Source organism: Megascapheus bottae, chromosome 33 (assembly GCF_031878675.1).
Source record: "Megascapheus bottae isolate mThoBot1 chromosome 33, mThoBot2.hap1, whole genome shotgun sequence".
In the NCBI taxonomy this organism is placed as follows: domain Eukaryota; kingdom Metazoa; phylum Chordata; class Mammalia; order Rodentia; family Geomyidae; genus Megascapheus; species Megascapheus bottae.
The window spans coordinates 9,747,638-9,770,225 of NC_143541.1; the positions used below are offsets into that span (position 1 = coordinate 9,747,638).

The following is a 22,588-nucleotide window of genomic DNA, read 5'->3' on the forward strand; positions in this document are numbered from 1 at the left end:
TCAAGGAAGTTCTCATGTGTGTACACAAGCATTAGCCATGGTAAGATGAAGACTGTACCCAACTCTGGAGTGGCTGCACCCCCGGGCTGTGTGCACACATAGCCCAATGCAGGCAGGTACACGGGAGCTAGGAAAGGCGCACCCTTCTCCCTGGAACACCAGCTTAGGGAGACCCAGAGCACAGCACAGCACCCCAACGTGGGGTTCCACCAGCTCCAGGAGCCAGGCCTGGGAAGAGGAAGCTGGAAGCCACAGCAACTGAACCTGGACCTGAGACAAAATGATCTGCTGCCACCTGAATCTGGAAAGAGAGGCAGCTGGAGGCTGTGCAGCTGCATTCTGCCCTGTCTCTCAGGCCAGAACCCTTACCACCTTCTCCCTTCATGGCCTCCCCTATAGGCAATGACCCCCAAGTGCTGTGTGTCTCTAGCTCACACACAACTGTATCCTGTTGAGTCACATCCCCAGCCTCAAACAGTGCTTAATTCCAAGTCGTTTGCTGGATGAATTGCTGACATGGACCTGTTCAGCGGTAGATTGCAGCACCACACCTGTCCAGCGGGAGGCCTGCCACACTGCCCATCAGAGGTGGTAGGAGGCGCCAGGAGATCAGCCCAACCCGTCTGGCGCCTACTGCCAGAGCACAGGCCCATCAGATGAGGGCTGGTGGGAGGCTGGAGGCGCCAGGTCCAAGCTTTCTGTAGCCTCCTCCGTCCACCAAACCTGATCTGACACTCGCCAAACTTCACAGCCAGCCCCAGGGCCTGGCCCAGCTTCAAGATGGCAGCAGGCCTTTGTGGAAGCCCTGAGCTCCGGGGTACACTCTGGCATTTCCTGTCTCAACCTGCGGCCCCCAACTGCTGGGAGCGGGTTTCCGGCGGGCCTGCGGCCGGCCTACACTATCAGCTCGGCCCCAGACACCCCGGTCAGGATACTTGTGGTGAAACTGTGAGGTGACTGGCCCTTGGGGTTTTCTCCCATGTCAGCCTCCAAGACAAATGGGGGGAAAGTGACACCCAGACCTTCTTCAGCTGTGTGTTCCCCTCTCTGAGCCAGGCTGGATGGCCCACAGCTACCCAAGTCCAGCCCCACCTGCAGCACTGCCACCCAGGGCCGTGACCCAGGCCACTGGGGGTCACGCCTTGCCCAAGGCAGGGACAGAGGTAGATGCAAGGTGTCTGCACCCCACAACGAGGATGCCGACCTCAACCAGGGTCCCCTCTCCTGGTAGTCGCAAGGGGAAACTGAGGCTTTGCTTACTACAGGGGGCCCCAGGTGCATGGAAGTTGGCGAGGCAATAGCCTGCCCCCCAAGAAGGCAGGAGGCTGGGGTTTGTGGTGAGAGGCCACGGCTTGAGCAGCACCAAAGAGCCTATGTACCTTTGTGACCCCAGCTATGGCCCCAGAGTGGGTTCCACTCAAAGGCAGTGCCCTGGGCCCAGCCTGCAGGTGGCGCCATGACAGATCAAGCCAGGATCACTGAAAGATAGCATGGGTATCAAAGCACCACAGCTGAGGGCTGTGGGAACCCCAGTGCCACCTCCAGTGGCTCTGGAGGCAGGGGAGACCAGCCCAAGCTCCCTGACACTTGCAGGTCCAGCTTTCCCCATGGGAGGGGCTGCAAAGGGCAGCAAGGGCAGCCACAGGGGTGAGCGCTGCTCAAGGTACCCTGCTTCCTCCAGGGCTCTCACTCCACCGTGTACCTCTGCCCCAGCACCCTTCCCCATGGCACGTGCCCATCAGGAACACGTTCCCCTCCAGCCTGTTCGCAGTCACCAAGCCAATCACAAAACCCACTCTACTGTTGGAAGACACCAGTGTCCAGATACAGACTCACACGGGGGTGTATCGTACTCTGGCATACTATAAATACTTTGTCCCTTTTTTTTCCCCTAGTGGGTCATGGGCTTGAACTCCGGGCCTGGTCACTGTCCCTGAGTTTTGCAGCTCAAGGCTAGTGCTCTACCACTGACGGTAAAGTGCCACTTTCCGTTTTCTAGTGGTTAACTGGAGGTAACAGTCTCACAGACTTTTATGCCCAGGCTGGCTTTGAACCTTGATCCTCAATTCTCAGCCTCCTGAGCAGCCAGGATTACAGGTGTGAGCCACCTTGCTCATAGGAACAAATCCACCACTCAGTGTATGAAAAGGACTAGAAAACATTTTCTTCATCCTCAGGTATTAACTAAGGAGAATTGTAAACAAATGTCCAGTCCCTTCTTTATTTTCATTTGGTCACACACACTTTAAAAATAAAACAAAATGCATACACTCACAAAATACCAAATGTCAGAAATTAGAAGGGCTTTCAAGATGAAAAAATGCCCCAGACTGGGAGGGGGGGGCACTGACTACTGAAAATGCCTTTCTTTGCTCAAAATACAAAGACGTTTGGTTTTAGTGGGAATCTTTTAGGCTTGCAACTGGGAAGACAGGCAGGGCCTGGCCTCCCCTCCCGAGGGCCTCTGCCCATCTCTGTGCTGCAGCTCCTCCACCCACCCTCTGCTCTGAGGGCAGGCACTCGGGCCCCTGGGCATGGGCAGGGCTACAGGGCATCGAGGATGTGGTCGATCTTGGTGACCAGCTCCTGGCGCTTTCCCGAGATGAGCCTCTCGTTCTCGACGTACGTGTCCTTCTTGAGTTTGCCAGCCACCAGCCGCTCGGCCTCCACGGCGGACTTCAGTACCAGCTCCTTCACCTGCGCATCCAGCTTCTGCATCTCACTCACCTGGCCAAGGCGAGAGCAGGGAAACACTGACAACAGAACAGGCCTCCCTCCAACCCAACGGCCCAACCGCAGCCAAGGGCACAGTGCCAAGGGCAGAGGGACCAGCCAGAGGAGGACGGCTGCATCTGCAGACGTGCCTGGACCACCTCTGGGCCCTGCTCCTCCGCACAAAGGCCTCACAGCCAGCCACTCTCCATCCGTGGTCCGGTCTGCAGACAATGGTGAGGACTGAGGGCGAGCACGGTGGAATCACACAGCACGGTGCCCTGGCACACAGCAGTAAGCACAAGTATCTCTTCTCTCCCTGCTGCTAACCCAGGGACTCAGTTAAGCAACAGATCAATGGTTGGCATGGGGTTAGGGTTGACCAGATGGAACTCGCCCCATTACCACACAGGGCACATACATGGCAGAGGACACATGGTGAGCAAGCACATTGTGGGGCATGCCAGCTAACAGACAGGCACCCTATCCTCGTGGAGCTGACACAAAAAACACGTTTCACAAAGTGATGGAGTTATACATAAACTAGCGCAGAGTAAGGAATGGGACAGGGTCAGGGACTGTGAGTGACCCCTCTGGGAGGAGGACACTTCTGCTGCCGGACTGGTAAGGCCACTTACACAGCACACAATCCCTGTGACAAGCACTTACATGCAGAGCTATTTCATGACCCCCAAGAGGTCATGAAACATTTCCAAAGTGACAGAACTGGAATCACAGTGCGACCCTGAGAGCTGTCCCTGAGCTTCTTTGGCTCAATGTGATTGCTCTACCACTTGAGCCACAGGGCCACTCCAGCTTTTTCTGAGTAGTTTGTTGTAGGTAAGAGTCTCACAGACTTTTCTGCACAGGCTAGCTTCAACCTGCAATCCTCCAATCTCAGCTTCATGAGGTTACAGGTGTGAGCCATTAGTGCCTGGCCAGAACCTGCATTTGAGTCTGTGATTTTTAAGTCTGAATTCTTTTTCTGATGTAATTTTCTACCTGTTAACTAAGTCTGGTCTTGAACTCTAAATGCTCCCACATCAGCTGCGGGCATCTGTGGGAGGACTACAGGCCTGGCCACACCACTGAGGTGAGAGCACATGGGGTAGCCGGGCAGGGCAGACCTCAGCCCAGAGGAAGCAGCCTCCTTTCTCCAGGACATGGAGCTTCTAGGCCTCAGGCGCTAGAGCCTCACAAGCAATACCTAAGCATGCTGAGCCTGGCAACTGTGCAGGACAGCTACCGGGCACGAAGGCCGACAGAGAAGAGACCTACACTGCAAGCACTCACCCTGTCACACAGGTCAGAGCCCTCCGTCTTCAGCCTGGACTGCAGCACCGCGATCTCGCTGGTCACAGCCTTGTGCTCAGTCTCTAAGCTCTTTTTGCCACTACTGAGGGTAGAGACATCCCGAGACTGTTTGTACCTGTTGACAGTCTCATCAAAGTGACGATAGAGGCCTATCCTCTTGTTGACCAAGGTCAAAACCTGCTCTGTGATGCAAGCCACTTTCATCCTGGCTTCTGCAGCTGGATCCTGGGGAAGACAAGGAACACCGTATCTGACAATGCTCACACTGGAGCCCACGGCAACACACTTGCCAGAGGATATCCACTGCTACCACCTATCCATCAACAAGTCACCTTCGCTGAGCCAGAGAATCAAATACGTGCTGGAACTCAATCTGGACAAGCCCAGCAATGGGCAGAACAGGGGACATTTGTGGAAGCCATCCACAGGGCTCACAAAGTTGAACAAGGACAGTAATATTAGAGCATGTGGTGAACAGATATGGGAAGAGCTGAGAAGAGACTTCAGTGCCAGCTGAAGGCTTGAGGGGGGCCTACTGCAAAGGAACTCATGATTTGTTTTTTGTTGTTTAGGCCCTGAGGAACACCTGAAGGCCTTTACACTTGAAGGAGCATGAGTTCCTTCTGGCATGAGACTTTTTTTTTTGGTCGGGGGTAGGGGGCATGGGCTTGAACTCGGCCTGGGCTCTATCCCTGAGCTCTTCAGCTCAAGGCTACTGCCCACCCTACCCTTGAGCCAAGCCACACTTCTCATTTTCTAGAGGTTAATTGTAGATAAGTCTCAGGTCCTTTTGTGCCCAGGCTGGCTTTGAACCTTGATCCTCAGATCTCAGAGTAGCTAGGTTTACAAATGTGAGCCACCATGCCCAGCCTGGCAAGAAATTCTTCACATACCACACCATCTGAGTTTACTGCCCAGCTCTCCATTGGTTCATGTGACACACAATTATGTTTACTCAATGAATCATTAAGCATGACCAATCCAGACAGGAAAGCCCTTGAGACGTTTATCTCCCAATTAAGGATCAGAAAACCGGAAGTGGAGCTGTAATTCAAAAATAGTTGAATGCTGCGGGAGTTTGGCCTAGTGGTAGAGTGCTTGCCTAGCATGCATGAAGACCCAGGTTTGATTCCTTGGTACCACATACATAGAAAAAGGCCAAAGTGTTACTGTGGCTCAAGTGACAGAGTGTTAGCCTTGAGAAAGCCCAAGGACAGTGCTCAGTCAGGCCCTGAATTCAAGCCCTGGAACTAGAAGAAAAAAGAAGCTGGGCACGGCGCAGTGGCTCACACCATGTCCTAGCTACTCAGGACGCTGAGATCTGAGGCTCAAGGTTCAAAGCCAGCCCAGGCACAAAAGAACCTGAGACTCTTATTTCTAATTAACCTCTAGAAAATACGAAATGGGGCTTGGCTCAAGGGTAGGGTGGTAGCCTTGAGCTGAAGAGCTCAGGGACAGCGCCCAGGACCACAGTTCAAGCCCCATGACCCATCAAAAAAAAAAAGAAGGAAGAAGAGGTCAGGGACAGCACCCAGGCCCTGAGTTCAAACCCCATGGGCAACAACAACCAGGGAGGGAGGGAGGGAGGGAATGCACAGAAACAAAACTGATGAATAAACTATGGCCATTCATCCAATGGCATACTTTGTAGCTACTTTCTAAAAAGTGAGAACCAGCCTATGGCTGTCTGTAACAGTTGTTCAGAGGCTGAAGCCTGAGAATTGTGGTTCAAAGCTAACCCAGGTAGGAAAGTCCATAAGACTCTTATCTTGAACTAATCACCAAAAAGCCAAAAAAGGAGCTATGACTCAAATGGCAGAGCACCAGCTCTGAATCAAAAAGATAAGGGACAGCACCTAGGCCTTGAGTTCAAGCCAAGGACCAGCACCCAAAACAAAAGTGGCGGGGGGAGGAGGGGGGCGGAATTGTGTGATTCAGTGGTAGAGTGTTTGCCTAGCCTAGCATGTAACCCAAGCCCTCAGTTTAATTCCTTGGTACCACATACACAGAAAAAGCTGGAAGTGGTGCTGTGGCTTAAGTGGAAGAGTAGTAGTCTTGCGAAAGCTCAAGGGCAGTGCCCGGCCCCTGAGTTCAAGATCCAAGACTGACAAAAAAAAGTAAGGAAACTATTAAAGTTAATTTATAGTATATACATATACATACATATGTATACTGACATATATATATGTATGTATGTATGTGTGTGTGTGTATATATATATATATATATATATGTCAGTTTTAAAAATGTTTAAGATAAGTTAAATGAGTATCAACCCTGGAGCCTGTAATCTTAGCTACTCAGGAGACTGAGATCTGAGGATCAAGGTTCAAAGCCAGCCCAGATACAAAAGAACCTGAGACTTTTATCTCTAAATAACCTCTTGAAAATGGGAAGTGCGACTTGGCTCAAGGGTAGGGTGGTAGCCTTGAGCTCAAGACCTCAGGGACAACACCCAGGCAAGCCAAGTTCAAGTTCTATGACCCACCAAAAAAAAAAAAAAAGCATCATCTTGCCAGGAGCAGTGGCTCATGCCTATAATCCTAGCTACTCAGGAGACTGAGATCTGAGGACCGCGGTTCAAAGCCAGCCCAGGCTTAAAAAAAAAAAAACAAAAAACCAAAAGACCCTTAATCACTAGAAAATGGGAAGTGGAGCTATGGCTCCAGGGATAGGGCAGTAGCCTTGAGCTGAAGAGCTCAGGGACAATGCCCAGGCCCAGAGTTCAAGACCCACGACGCAATTGGAAAAAAAAAAAAAAAAAAAAAAGGTAGCTGCTTATTCCACAAATTAAAAAAAAATAAATAAACACTATGTAGTCTATGTAGTGCCAGGGAAGTCAAAAGTCAAAAGAAAGCTGGCAAGGCAACTAAGGAAGTATTTGTGTTGCCTCTAAGTTCAGCAGATGGGTCCCATGGAGCACAGAGCATCCAAGCAGCAGTGTTTCCAGACTAAAACAGGACAGGGCCTCCCCCCAGTGCTCTGGTGACCACAGCACCAAGACTGTCCTGTCTTGAATGGGGTGAGGCCCTGGCTTACCCCCAAAGCGTCTGCACCACTGATGTTATCAGAGCAGAGTCCAGTCTACCAAGGGAAGGGCCCGCCCTCGGCTAGGAAGGTCACGGAGGGGAACCAGGCACCTTGGTGATGGAGAAGTCCAGGCGCACGTACACAATGACGGTGAAGAACAGCACGTAGAAGGCAGCAACCACCAGCAGGGGCTCCTGCAGCATCAGCACCTTGTTGAAGGTGTAGTGGATCTGGGGGAGACCAGGAAGACGGGCAGAGTCAGGGCTACCGAGCCAGGCACCCAGACCCACTCCCAGGCTGCCCACTCTGTCCTGAACCAGTATGAAGACAGAACAGTAGGACCGACCACTCACCACAATGTCCTGAATGTGCTGTTCAACCAAATTTTTCTTGTAGGCGACAATCACAGGGCGCCCAAAGGTATCCAGGTACGTATAGTGCAGCTCACCCGGGGCCCGGCTGATCTCGTAAGGGCTGTCCACCTGGATGTTCCTGAGGCAGATGGAAAGAGCCCTGAGCCTCAAGCACACCGCGCCCACCCAGGCGCTGCTGCTGGAGTTAGTTCTCCAGGGCTAAGGACAGCAAAGTCCATGCTCCACATTGAAACCCCGGCATCCACTGCCAGAGAAAGCCCCGAGGAGGATGGCAGCTCCTGTGTGTGCCCTAGCGCCATCCCCAGGCCACAGCTCATTGGTTCACCAGCACAATCCACCTATGGGAAGTCTCAGGGACATCAAATCTCCTCACACAAGGGAACCCACTCATGACAAAGGAGGTGCCCTGGTGTTCCATTCATGACAAGGGCAGCACCCTGGCATGTCAGCTGGAAGCCCACGATGAAGTGCAGCTCTAGGTCATGGCTCTTTGTCTGTCAACACAGCACAAGGCATAACTGGCTATCTTATCCTTCTTGCAGCCATCAAGCCATTTGTTTCTGGAAGATTTTGTGAACAAACATCCTGCCTTCCTCTGACTTACCTTTTTAAGCTTCAGGCAAAGCTACTGGTAAGCATGTGCTCACACCATGGGATTCAAACCCCCTTGGGGCTTTCAGGGGAATGGGTGCACAGAAGGGACAGGCATACTCACTTGGCCCCCTCAGGCAAAATGATCTTCACAGTCAGAGAATCTATTACTTGCTCATCAAACACGTGGTCCACAAACCTCATCTTCAGTGCGTACTGGTCACCTGAGGGTTAAGGCAAATACAGGCAGCAATGTGACAGAGAATAGGAGAGCAGCTAATAGCAATGGCACATGCCTAGCACCCCAGTGACTCAGGAGGCTGAGACAGGAGGATCAGGGCCGTGGTTCAACCTGGGCAGTAAAGTCTTGAGACTCTTATTTCCAATTAACTAGCAAAAGGCTGGAAATGAAAAAACAGTCAGCACTCAGGCATTGAGTTCACATCCCAGTACTGATGTGCACGTGTGTGCATGCACACACACATAAAATACCATGAGAACTATAACAGAATTTAAGGGAAATACACTGCATAACGCCTACCTGCTTCAATAATGCACCCACAGCCAAAACAGGGAAGATGGGGAAAGGAGCACTGGTTTTAACCTGTTGAGTTGTGTGATAAAGCCAATGACTTGATTATAGAATGTTGTAATTCTGCCATCTGATACTCTTCAGAATCCAGATCTACAACACCGAATTAGATGTAACATACCAACAAAGTGTCAACTGTAATACACACATTCTACATATATGAAAGAGACAGGCACAGATGCTGGCAATCCTCAAAGCAACAATTCCTACTTCTATTATTGTGTCTGTGTGTGTGTGCGTGTGTCTTTGTCTATGTGTGTGTCTGTGTGTGCGTGTCTGTGTGTGCGTGTCTGTGTGTGCGTGTCTGTGTGTGTATGTGTCTGTGCGTGTGTGTATGTGTGTGTGTGTATGTATGTGCTTCTGTGTGTGTGTGTGCATGTCAGTGCTGGGGCTTAAAGAAGACGAGGCCTTGTACTCCTAAAGCAGGTACTCTACCACTTGAGCCATATTCTAAGACCTTTCTGGTTTTGTTATTTTTCCATTTTCTTTTCTTTCTTTCTTTTCTTTTTTGCCAGTCCTGGGGACTGAACTCAGGGCCTAAGCACTGCCCTTGGGCTTTTTTCTCAAAACTAGAGCTCTACCACTTGAGCCAAAGCACCACTTCAGTCACAGCACCACTTCCAGCTTTTCTGTGTATGTAGTACTGAAGAATTGAACCCAGGTCTTTGTGCATGCTAGGCAAGCACTCTATCACTAGGCCAAACTCCAAGCTCCTATTTTCCATTTCCTGACAGTCTCTCTAGGGGAATACTGGACCATGATCCTACTTATACTTCCTAAGTAATTGGGATGACAGTGTTTGCTAGGTCAACCACAATACTACGCCAGCTATCTGAGTAACTAGAACTACAGACATTAGCCACAGATGCAGTCTCATAGATTATGGTCTTAAATTACCATTTTTCACTACAAGAAACCACAGCCTCTTAGAAACTGTATACAAGATCTCTAGTAGAAAATATACAATTGGGGACTGGGAATCTGGCCTAGTGGCAGAGTGCTTCCCTAGCATGCATGAGGGGATTCGATTCCTCAGTACCACATACATAGAAAAAGCCAGAAGTGGTGCTGTGGTTCAAGTGGTAGAGTGCTAGCCTTGAGAAAGCCCAAAGATAATGCTCAGGCCCTGAGTTCAAGCCCCAGGTCTGGCAAAAAGAAAAAGAGAGGGGGGGGGAAGGAGGGGGGAGGAAGGAAGGAAGAGAGAAAGGGAAGAAGGGAGGAAGGAAGGAAAATATACAATTGAACCAGAAATGTCTTTCTGTAAGAAATCAAGAAAGAAGAGACTGAGGTCATATCACAAAGGTGTAACAATTTAATTACAAGACGGCCTACAGACTAAAAATGTTAAGACTATAAACATATGTAGAAATGTAACTACAAGCTGGGCATGGTGGCTCACACCAAGAATCCTAACTACTCAGGAGTCTGAGATCTGAGGATCTGGGTTCAAAGCCAGCCTGGGCACTAAAGTCCGTGAGACTCTTATCTCCAATTAACCACCAGAAAACCAGAATGGTGCTGTGTCTCCAAGGGTAGGGCAGTAGCCTTCAGCTGAAGAGCTCAGGGGCAGCATCCAGGCCCAGAGTTTAAGCCCCACAACCAACCAAAAAAAATTTTTTTAATTAATTAATTAATTGATTTTCTCTGACAGTAGAGAATTTTTACTAATGTATTAAGCGATTACTACGCTCAGACATTACTTTTACAACAATAATTTGAACCAACTCGTAGAAGTTGTTCCTGATATATCAGCCTTTTCAAGAATGACAGGAGAACACTATCTACATTGGAAGGGCTGGTAAATGCTGGGAGAGAGGGATCTGGGAGGGAAGGAAGGAGGGGAGGAGGGAGGGAGGGAGGGAGGGAAAAGTCTCTCCCTTGTTATTCCACTCTTACTGCATCATAGACTCACCCAAATTATAGAGGTATTCATAGCTTGGAAGGTTGTAGCCAATGATGTAATGTGTCTTCCATCCACCAAAGAGAGGGAATCGAGGGCGGATTTCCATCTCCACAGAGTCATCCAGAATAAGAAGGTGGCTGGTAGAAACATTGCCGATCTCGTCCCGGTAATAAACGTCCTGGGCGGCAGCAGGGAGAATGGTCTGCAAGAAAGAGGACATGCCACTGGGAAGCTCCAGAGAGGATCTCAGAGACGCAAGGCAACAACATCTTCATTACCTCTTTTTTTTTTTCTTTTTGCCAGTCCTGGGGTTTAAACTCAGGACCTGACACTGCCTGTGAATGTTCTCAACACTAACACTCTACCAGTTGAGCCACTTTCAGCTTTTTCAGTGTATCTGGAACCTGGGAATTAAACCGATGGCTTTGTGCATGGTAGGCAAGCACTCTACCACTAGGTCACTCTACTACTAGGTCACACTTCTGGCCCCCCAAGAGACTCTTCTCTCCAATTGATCACCAGAAAGCCAGAAGTGGCATGTGGCTCAAAGTGGTAGCGCCAGCCTGGAGCAAAAGAGTTCAGGGACAGGCCCTCAATTACTTGACAACTGATTAATTCCCCAACTATTTTTTTGGTTACTTTCCAAAAGCAAGAGAAGGATGACTGACAATGTTCAACTTGAATGCTACACACCTTAAAAGACCGGATGGAAGATATTCCACTGTCTGGCTGCCTCTGGTAGTCATAGCGGGAGAAAGGCCCTTTGAGCACAGCCCCCGTATGCTTCAAATCCACATTCTCTTCCACGGCGATGTTGCCCCAGTGAGAGACCTCGATGACACGCGTCATGCTGGTGACAGTCAGGAACGGGCTGTTGTTCTCATAGTGCACCTTGAAAGCATCCTGGGCAAGAAGGGAGAAAAAGCACTTCACTGTTTTGTGAAATGGGTATCAACAGTCATCTAAAATCAATTTGCTGGAGACAGTCTACACACATCACAGAAGGGCTAAACATGAAGTTGCTAACTTTTCTCCCAAGGCTATGTAGCCCAGGCTGGCTTCAAACTTGCAATCTACCAAGTACAGCTGGAATACATGTATGCAAGCACACTATATCTGGCTACATGCCATATGTGTTGAACTGTTTTGCCATTTCCAAGGCCTGAACTCAGAGGCTCACACTCAGCTTGCTCAAGGTTATAACTCAACCACGTGAACCACTCTTCTCCATATCAGCAACTTGTTACTTATTTAGTCTGTGGTAGGACTTGAACTCTGGGCATGGGTGCTGTCCCTAAGCTGTTCAGCTCAAGACTACCACCCTACACCTGAAGCCACTTCTGCAACACTTTAATTATATATATTAGGTCTTTTTGCTAATATGGACATAAATGTTCATTTCAAAAAACAATATATTTTTTTTTGTTAAGTTCCAACATATCTTTTTTTTTTTTTTTGTCATAGGGCTTGAACTCTGGGCCTGTGCACTATCCCAGAGCTCTTCAGTTCGAGGATAGCACTCTACCACTTGAGCCACAGCACACCTTCCAGTTTTCTGGTGCTTAATTGGAGATAAGAATCTCATCGTCGGGCCAGGAGTTTGGCCTAGTGGTTAAGTGCTTGCCTAGCATGCATGAAGACCCACATTCCATTCCTCGGTACCACATACATAGAAAAAAGCTGGAAGTGGTGCTGAGGCTCAAGTGGTAGAGCTCTAGCCTTGAGAAAGCCCAAGGACAGTGCTCAGGCCCTGAGCTCAAGCCCAGGACTGGCAAAAAAAAAAAAAAAGAATCTCATCGTCTTGTGCCCAGGATGGCTATGAACTGTGATCCTCAGATTTCAGCATCCTGAGTAGCTAGGATTATAGGCGAGAGCCATCAGCTTGGCCTAATACATCTTTTGTATTTAAAAAACTGACCTGAAGAGTGCTTGCCTAGCACACACAAAGGCCCAGGTTTGATTCCTCGGTACCACATACATAGAAAAAAGCTGGAAAGGGGCCGGGAGTTTGGCCTAGTGGTATAGTGCTTGCCTAACAAGCACGAAGACCCGAGTTCGATTCCTCAGTACCACATACATAGCAAAAAGCCAGAAGTGGTGCTGAGGCTCAAGTGGTAGAGCTCTAGCCTTGAGAAAGCCCAAGGATAGTGTTCAGGCTCTGAGTTCAAGCCGAGACTGGCAAAAATAAATAAATAAAATTATATTGAGATTTCATCTCACACTAATCAGATCATCAATACAACAACAAGCTGGGCATTGGTGGCTCATGCCTACATTCCTAACTCTTCAGGAGGCTGAGATCTAAGGATGGTGGTTCAAATCCAGTCTAGGTAGAAAAGTCCTTGAGACTCTTTTTGGGTCATGAGGCTTGAACTCTGCCTGCCTCATTGTCCCTGAGCTCTTGAGCTCAAGGCTACTGCCCTACCCTTGGGCCTGGGCATTGTCCCTGAGCTCTTCAGCTCAAGGCTACCACCCTACTCTTAAGCCAAGTCCCACTTCTCATTTTCTAGAGGTTAACTGGAGATAAGAGTCTCAGGTTCTTTTGTGCCTGGCTGGCTTTGAACCTTGATCCTCAGATCTGAGCCTCCAGAGTAACTAGGATTACAGGCATAAGTCACCACTCCTGCTAAGTCTTATCTCCAACCAACACACAGCAAAAAAAAAAAAAAGGAAGTAGAAAGCTAGGGTACCAGTCGCTCACCTCTGTAATCCTAGCTACTCAGGAGGCTGAGATACTGAGGATCAAAGACCGCAGTTCAAAGCCAACTCAGGAACTAAAATAGTCCATCAGACTCTTATTTCCAATTAATCACTAGAAAACTAGAAGTAGTGCTTTAGCTCTAGGAGTAGGGTGATAGCCTTGAGGCCTTGAGGTGAAGAGCTCAGGGACAATGCTCAGGCCCAGAATTCAAGCCCCACAACCAAACATAAAGCCTGAACGCTTCTTCTCCCTCCCAGCACCAATCCCAAGGCCCTCAGTCACTCAGCTGAGGCTGCTACCCACGACATACCAGTTTCTCATTTTATCCCTCCAATCACCCTCAAGTCCTACTCTCCACTTGCAGTTATGGCCACTGTACTCCAGGAGAAATAACCCCAAGACACATTCCACAGCAGGTAAAAGCCACTTCAAATTTCCACCCACCCCAAGTCACCCCAGCCTATCAGTCAAGAGCCACTCTGTGCAAGGGCCTCTGAAGCAGACATCAGGGCTACCAGGCTTACCTGACTATAGGCAGGGACATCTCTGAAAGGACCATAATCCAGGAGGTCTTCAGAGCGTGTGGGGGTCCCCAGCTTGGTATAGCTCTCCACATTTCGGGAGGCGAGCTTCACACGCATAGTCTGGGTCTTTGTTGGGTAGGGAGAGTAGAAATAATGGTTCCCCTCAAAAACCACAAATTGTTTCTCTGCCTGTGTTATCTGGGTTGGATAGGGCTGAAGCACATGGGTGAAAACTGTTTCCACAATGACTGAAATCTTGTTCCCAGGATCCAGAGCAACTGGGAGCTTAACCGTGAAGAATCTTCCACTGAAACAAGAGAATTAAGAAGGGTTAAGGAGCCAGGTGTGGTGGCTCACACCTGTAATCCTAGCTGCTCAAGAGGCTGAGATCTGAGGATCAAGGTTCAAAGCCACTAGAAACTACTAGAAAACTGGAAGTGGAGCTCTGGCTCAAAGGGTAGGGTAGGGTAGGGTAGGCTTGAGCTAAAGAGCTCAGGGACAGCGCCCAGGCCCAGAGTTCCAGCCCCATGATCAAAACAACAACAAAAAAACAACTGCCTTTCAGATCTTTTCTTTTTTCTCTCTTTCTTTCCATTCCTGGGACTTGAACTTAGTCCTGAAGCTCTACCACTTGAGTCACAACACCATGTCCGGCTTTTTCTATGTATGTGGTAACGAGGAATCGAAGCCAGGTCTTTGTGCATGCTGGGCACTCTACATCTAGCCCAAATTTCCACCCTTAGAGATCACTTTTAATCTATTAATTAATTTCAGCTTGGCATTGGTGACTGATACCTATAAACCTACTTAGGAGGCTGAAGTTATCTGAGAATAGATTCAAAGCTATTTTAGGATAGACAGGAAAAGTCCGTGAGAATTAACCACCAAAGAAACAGAAGTGGAGCAATGGCTCAAGTAAAAGAGCTCTAGCTTTACATGAAAAAACTAAGGGAAAGCACTCAGGCCATGAATTTAAGCTCCAGTACTAATCCAAAACCAAAAAGAATATTTAAAATGGCCAATTATGGCCAGACAACAATGCTTTACACTCATATTTTAAGCTACTCAGGAGGCTGAGATCTAGAGGACTGCAGTTCCTAACAGCAGGACTCCATAGCACAATCTCTAAATAACCAGCAAAAAGCTGGCTGAAGGCATAGCTCAAGCTTGGTGGTAAAGCACCACCAAGCAAATAAGTAGAGCAAGCACAACCTGAGTTCAAACCTCCACTTTTTTTTTTTTTTTGGTCAACCATGGGACTTGAACTTGAAGTCTGGGCACTGTCCCTGAGTTTTTTTGCTCAAGGCTAATATTCTATCACTTTTAGAGTCACAGCACTACTTCGGGTTTTCTGGAATTAACTGGAGATAGAGTCTCATGGACTTTCCTGCCTAGCTTTGAACTACAATCCTCAGAACTCAGCCTCCTGAGTAGCTAAGATTACAGGAATGAGCCACCACTGCCCACCTACTTTTTCTAACTACAGGGGAAAAAAACCCTCTAAAATGAATCTGAGTTTTCTAATCTAGGAAACAAATTTTTGTTAGATGTAGAAACCATTAGTAATAAACTAAAAGCTGGGAATGAGGCTTCGTGGTAGAGTGCTTGCTTGGTATGCATGAAGCCCTGGGTTCAATTCCCCTGTACCACGTAAACAGAAAAGCCCAAAGTGGTGCAGTGGCTCAAGTGACAGAGCAAAAGTAGCTCAGGGACAGTGCTCAGACCCTGAAAGGATTTATTATGTTCCCACAGGATTTATCTTCAAAAGATCACAGGGAAGACTTTTCCTGTGTAACTCACAAGACTCATACCATTATACTTCCTGAAACTAAGGAACATGCTAAAATAGGTCACATTCAACACTTCCTCCCACTACATACAGGATGCTACTGAAACAGGAAACAGGTCACATAGGACACACTCAGCATCCTTTACCTCCAAGGCAGTTCTTTTTTTTTTTTTTTCCCCTTTGTTGGTCTTGGGACTTGAACTCTGAGCACTCTTCAGGTCAAGGCTACTTCTCTACCACTTGAGCCACAGCACCACTTCTTGTGGTTAATTGGAGATGAGTCTCACTGATTTTAGTGCCCAGACTGGCTTTGAACCTTGATCCTCAGATCTCAGCCTCCTGAGTACCTAGGAGTACAAGCATGAGTCTGGCATCCAAGGCAGTTCTTACTCTGCTATTTGGAGCTCTCCAATCACGTCTGTGTGTGCGTGTGCGTGTGTGTGTGTGTGTGTGTGTGTACGCGTGCACATGTGTACGCCCACGAGCCCACACATCTGTTCTGATACTTGAGCTCAGGGCCTGGGATCAATGTTAGTGTTCTACTACCAGAACCACAGCTCCATTTATGGCTTTTGTGGGGGGTCAACTGAAGCAAAGTCTCATGGACTTCCCTGTGCAGGCTGGCTTTGGGACCTGATCCCAGATCTCAGCCTCCAGAGTACCTGGAATTACAGAACCATCCGTACCCTCAATTCAACTTCTAATATTTACGGGACAGCTCCAGTGACTGCCACCCCTGGCCAGTACCATTCTGATCTGATTCCCTTCCTCTGCTCCTAGCACCACCATCTAACCAATTCTGGAACTCTGTTAATGGCACTAATATCTAAACCACTGCAGAAGTTGATTTTCTGATACTTCACTCCACCCCACCCCAAATATCTGGTCAATCCTGCCTTGAGGATTTCTCTCAAACTGTCGTTTGTAAGATTACCTTTTACCCTTGATTTTGGTTTCTCGTACTTCCAGATTGTTCTCTTCCTCATCTTCTCCCTTCACCTGTTACAGAAAAAAAGTAAGTTATTCTTTTAGCTTTTGGTTTCTAAATTTTTTTTCACTGGTAGTGAGGCTTGAACTCTGGGCCTGGGCGCTGTCCCTGAGCTCTTCAGCTCAAGGCTACTGCCCTACCCCTTGAGCCACAGCACCACTTTCAGTTTTCTAGTGGCTAATTGGAGATAAGAGTCTCACAGACTCTTGAGTAGCTAGGATTCCAGGAGTGAGCCATTGCGCCCAGCTCTAAATTGTTTTCTCTATAATGAAAGAACATTGCCAAAGATTTACTGTTTTCTATAAATACATTGGGTCCACATTTCCAAATGCACTCCCAAATGCTTCCCAGAAGGCTAAGATCTGAGAACAGTGGTTCTAAACCAGCTTGGGCAAGAAAGTCCATGAAACTCTCATTTCCAGTTAACTAACAAAAAGCTAAAGTGAACTTGTGGTTAAAGTGGTAGAGCTCCAGCCTTGAGCAAAAAAAATTAAGGGACAAAACATCAGTCCCTGAGTTCAAGCCCAGTACCAGTACGTGTATGCACGCACGCACACACGGACTCACACACACATCCTATTCATTACAAAAATCATTTCACACACACACAAAAGTAGCAAAAGTCCCTAGGGAGAAGGAACCATTGGCTCCTCTGGCTCCCTCTTTTACTCAACCCTTCCTGTGATGGACACACACGGAAAAAGGATGCTCACTCTAGAAAGCTGCAGGGGCGTACTGAGAGGAGAAGACATGCCGTGGAGAAGACTCCATGGCAATTACACACACACCACAAAGTCCTTTTTTTGGGGGGGGAGTAGGAGGGGTCGGTTGTGGGGCTTGAACTCAGGGCCTGGGTGCTGTCCCTGAACCTCTTTGTGCTCAAGGATAGCACTCTACCACTTGAACAATAGCACCTCTTCCACAAAGCTCATTTCTAACCCACGTGAATATGCAAATAAATAAATCCTACTTTTCTGTGGTGGTTCTAGGTCTTGAACTCAGGGCCTGGCATTTTCACTTGACTTTTTCATCCAAGGTTGACGCTGAGCCATACCCCAGTTCAACATCTTTACTGGTTAATTGAAGTTAGGAGTCTCTCGGATGTTTCTGCCCAGCCTGGCTTTAAATTATAATCCTTGGATCTCAGCTTTCTGAGTAGCTCCAATTACAGGCATCTGGCAAAAGGACTACTTTTTACAAATGAAACAGTGATTCCCAGCAGGATACACGATGTTAAAAAAAAATTTAATGTATGATATTGAGACTTGAACCCAAGGTCTTCGTGCATGTTAACTGTGTACTTTACCATTGAGCCATACCCCTAACATGAGAGGAACATTTTACTATTATTTGTAATATTTTAAGTCTCTAAAAATCATCCCCAATAAAGCTATACACGCTAAACAAAAAAGTTCAATTACTTTGAGGAGAATGCTAACTCAAAAAGTATACTGGTACTTATTTGAATTCTTGTTGAAATATAGGATAATTTGTCTTAATTATAAAATTATACCTGGGGGCTGGGAATTGGTCTAGTGATTGAGCGCTTGCCTGGCATGCACGAAGACCTGGGTTCGATTCCTTGATACCACATACATAGAAAAAACTATAAATGATGCTGTGACTCAAGTGGCAGAGTGGTAGCCTTGAGGAAAAATCCCAAGGACAGAGCTCAGGCCCTGAGTTCAATCCGCACCACCTACAAAAAAAAAAAAAAAAAAAAAAACAACCCACAGGGGACAGGAGTTAGGCCTAATGGTAGAATGCTTGGCTAGCATGCATGAAGACCCAGAGACCCAGGTTCAATTCCTCCATACTATATACATAGAAAAGCTGGAAGTGGTGCTGTGGCTCAAATGGTAGAGCACTAGCCTTGGGGAAAAAGCCCAAGGACAGTGCTCAGGCCCTGAGTTAAGTCCCCAGGACTGGCAAAAAAAAAAAAAAAAAGGTGCATTATCACTTAATAAATGATTAGAGACAATATTTCAAGTACAGGATCCAAATAAGAGGGGGAAAAATAAAAATGGAAGCGAGGCACTAGTGGCTCATACCTGTAATCCTAGCTACTCATGGTGCTGAAATCTGAGGAATTGGGGTTCAAAGCCAACAAGGGCAAGAAAGTCTATAGGATTCACCTCCACCTAACGATCAAAAAAGTGTGGAGCCTGGCACGGTGGCTCATGCTTGTAATCCTAGTTACTAGGGAGGCTGACATCTGAGGCTCTCAGTTCAAAGCTAGCCCAAGCACTAAAGTCCGTAAGACTCTTACCTCTAATTAACCACCAGAAAATGGGAAGTGGGGAAGTGGGGCTGTGGCTTCAGGGGTAGGGCAGTATCCTTGAGCTGAAGAGCTCAGAGACAGCACCCAGGCCCAACGTCCAAGCCCTGCGTCCACCAAAAATAAATAAGTAAATAAATAAGAGAGAAAGGGGAAGATGGGCCTTTTGTGATAGAGAGGGTCCATCAGTTCATCAATACTATCTTTCACCAGCTCCTCAATGGGCTCTACAACGGCTTAAAAAACTCCACTGAAAAAGTTTTCAGCAACCTCAAGGTTCCAATACAGCTAATGGAGAATATACTGCTACATTTTTAATCCAACGCCTTCCCTTGAGGACAAGGGATATAAAGTAGCACATTAGCCATCTAATTGCTCTCTCCCCGAAAGTCTACAAGATGACTATGACTGTGAATAAATCTAGAGGCACAGCTCCATACCATAGCCAGAAGAGGTAGTGTGGGCACAAACTAGATCCCTGGCTCAGCTACATTGTATAATCCTACCCCAAAGGTTATTAAATAGCCTCCAAGATAAAACTTATCTGATACATGAGAACATCTACACCTCACAAAGTCACTGAGCAGTTTCAATGAGAACATGCTTAAAATACTCAACACAAGGTGGGCATTGGTGACTAATGCTTGTAAATTGTAGCTACTCAGGAGAATCACCATTCAAAGCCAGCCCTGGCAGAGAAGTCCCATGAGACTCTTATCTCCAATTAATCACTCAAAAGCCAGAAGTGGAGCTGTGGCTCAAAGTGATAAACTGCTAGCTTTGAGCACAAGAGCTCACTCAGGGACAGGGCCCAGGCCATGAGTTCAAACCCACCACAGACCAAACAAACAGAAAAATAAACCTATCACATCTGACACAAGGTAGATTTATGGAGGTACCAATGTCCTCCCCAGAAAAATCTGAGACAAAAGATCATTTTGGGGTGACAGATATGCTTATCACCTGACTTTATGGTAATGGTAACTCAACTGTACACGTCCAACCTACCAAACTGTATACACTATCTATAGGTTTGGGTGTTTGGTTTGTTTGTCTGCCAGTCCACTGGGAGCTGTTCCTGAGCTTCTTCTACTCAATGCTAGTGCTCTACCACTTGAGCCATAGGACCACTTCCAGTTTTTGGAGGTAAGAGTTTCACGGACGTTTCCTGCCTGGGCTGGCTTCAAACCACGATCCTTAAAACTCAGCCTCTTGAGAACCTAAAATTACAGGCAGGAGCCACCAGCAGCCAGTTATCTGTAGCTTTATATTCCAACTGTACATCAATAAGGTTGGAGAGGTGAAATGTAAAAAGATAACCTCGGTACAATAAGAATTCTGCAAGAGGAAGATGGGATAGCTAGCTTCTACTGACCTCACTAAATCATGCCTGGCTTATGGCAAGGAATGGGATTGAAGCCACTGGCTCACCTCTGTAATCCAAGGTACATCTCAGGAGTCTGAGATGTTCAAAGCCATCAGGGAAGTCTGAGAGCTGATCTCTCTCTAATCAAGCGCCCCCCCCCCAAAAAAAAAAACGTAAGTGGAGCTGTGGCTCAGGTGGTAGAGCACTAGTCTTGAGCAAAAATAAAGCTCAGGGGCAGTGTCAAGGCCCTGAGTTCAAGCCCTAGGAGACAGATATACACATACACAAAATGGGATAAAACATTCAAAGATGGTACTGGTGGGGCAAGGTAAGGTCTGACCCATCCGTTCCAGAAACTTTTGAGTTCAGTTACTTTTCATCAAGGGCCAGGCCTGAAAGGGCGTAAGCAGCATTCTGGAAATCCGACCTCTACAAACCCAGATTTACAGCTCCACATGCAAGAGTCAAGTGTGCTCCGGTGAAATGTGGCACTTCATGGCTACTCTCCTCTCCACAAAGAACTGAGTGATCAGGCAGCGGAGACCGTTTAACGAGAACAGCACTGCGGAGCCCGCCAGCCTCGGCGTGTGCCCAGCCCCAGTCCTGAAGCCCCTTTCCCCGAGGCTGCTGAGGCGGGCCAGGCGAGCGGGCCAGAGGGAGAGACGCGGACTCGGCCTCTCTGCGCGGCGCACGGGGCTCCGTTACCAGTGTTAAGCGGGAGTGGCCGACTCCGGGGTGGGGGGGGGTGGTCAGCTTCGGCGTGGACGGAGCGGCCCCGGCGGCAGGGCCCCGGCGGCGCAGGCCTCCCGGACCGCCCCTCGGCCCTCCGCTGCCCCACGGAGCTGCCACGTGGGCGGCGGCCTGCGCGACGGGGCGCGTCCCGGGCGGGAGGGCCGAGCTCCGGGGGCCGCCGTCCGCCCCGTCGAGGGCCCCCCCGGGCCGCCCCGCACGCCCCGTCGAGGGTCCCCCCCGGGCCGCCCCGCACGCCCCGTCGAGGGTCCCCCCCGGGCCGTCCCGCACGCACCTGCACCCCGAGGTGCGCCAGCCGCGCCTCGAGTTCCGGCTCCAGAGCCAGGAGGAAGGCGGCGGCGCGAGGCGAGGAGCCGCTGCCCGCGTGCGCCAGGACCACCTCGGCCGTCACCTTGGCCAGGTGGCTGCTCAGGTCCACCGTGCGCCTCACGTCCTCGTTGACAAGCGGCGGGGCCTCCGAGGCGCCGCTGGGCGCCGGGACGCAGGCCCCGAGCCCCAGGAGCAGCAGCAGCAGGCCAGCGGCGGGCGCCTCCATGACCGAACCCAGTCGAGCGCCGCCAGCGCCGGCGCCAGCCCCGCCCCCGCCACGGAGCGGCCGCTCATTGGCCAGCGGGGACCACGGGGTCAGGAAGGACCCCCGGTCTCCAGGGCAACTGGGCAGCCGCCGCGCGCCTGACTACAAACCCGGAGGCTGGCCGCCGCGCTGCCGGAAGGCGAGCGGGCTGGCACTGGCCGGTCCCCGCGGTCACCTCCGTCCTCTGCCCCTGACGCTGTCAACTGAGCTCGGACAGGAAACGTAAGCTTACAGGCCAGGAGGTTGGCCTGGTGGAAGAGTGCTCGCCTAACATGCACGAAGACTGGGGTTCGATTCCTCACTACCACCGACCCAGGACAAGCTGGAAATGGTGCTCTAGCCTTGAGAAAGCCCAAGGACAGCGCTCAGGCCCCGAGTTCAAGACCCAGGGCTGGTAAAAAAAAAGAAAATGGAAGTTTACCTTCTTCAACATCCTAATGATGGCTGCAAAGATTCACAGACAGACTTCTTGTTTTCAAATTCTGGGGCTTGAACCCAGGGCCTGGGCACTGCCCCTGAGCTGCTTTTGCTCAAGGCTAGCCGCCAAGTTCCTGTTCTTATTTGCATCATTAAAACCCTTTGGGAACAACAGACGGAAACCCAACTCAAGGTAGGCCTAGCAAGATGAGCTGGTATTCTAAGCCCTAAGACAACAGGCAAGCAGGAAGGAGGCTTTTTTATTTCACATAGAAAATCTTGATAGAGGGGCTACCTGGCTCAAGTGGTAGTTTATCCGAGTTCAAACCCCAGTAACCAGAAAAAAAAAAAAAAAAACTTGGTGGAACACAGGGAAGCTCTTTCAACATGACAGCTTCCATTTCATGACCCAGACTAGCTGTTCTTGCTCAGCTATGTCTACATTCTAGCTGTTTGCTCTACCAAACACGAAGCTGGGTAATTTGTAAAAAGCAAAAAAAAGGGGGCTGGAAGTTTGGCCTAGCGGTAGAGTGCTTGCCTACCATGCACCAAGACCCGGGTTCGATTCCTCAATACCACATACATAGAAAAAAGCCAGAAGTGGTGCTGAGGCTCAGGTGGTAGAGCTCTAGCCTTGAGAAAACCAAAGGACAGTGCTCAGGCCCTGAGCTCAAGCCCAGGACTG

At 49.0% G+C, this 22,588-nt stretch overlaps 1 protein-coding gene across 2 annotated transcripts; it reads right to left on the reverse strand.

The window, feature by feature from the left end:
- Positions 1-2,207: 2,207 nt before the first annotated feature.
- On the reverse strand, positions 2,208-21,474 carry Rpn1 (ribophorin I). Of its 2 annotated transcripts, none has more exons than XM_090324026.1 (10): positions 21,187-21,474; positions 16,465-16,529; positions 13,742-14,048; positions 11,210-11,419; positions 10,526-10,718; positions 8,146-8,245; positions 7,410-7,548; positions 7,167-7,286; positions 4,006-4,251; positions 2,208-2,727 (listed from the first exon to the last, which is right to left on the reverse strand). In XM_090324026.1, the coding sequence occupies exons 1-10, from the start codon at positions 21,445-21,447 to the stop codon at positions 2,545-2,547; spliced, it is 1,824 nt and encodes a 607-aa protein (XP_090180152.1). In that variant the 5' UTR covers positions 21,448-21,474; the 3' UTR covers positions 2,208-2,544. The 2 variants fall into 2 exon arrangements, with proteins under 2 accessions (XP_090180152.1, XP_090180153.1); XM_090324027.1 differs by lacking the exon at positions 21,187-21,474 and adding an exon at positions 20,590-20,634.
- Positions 21,475-22,588: the final 1,114 nt, after the last annotated feature.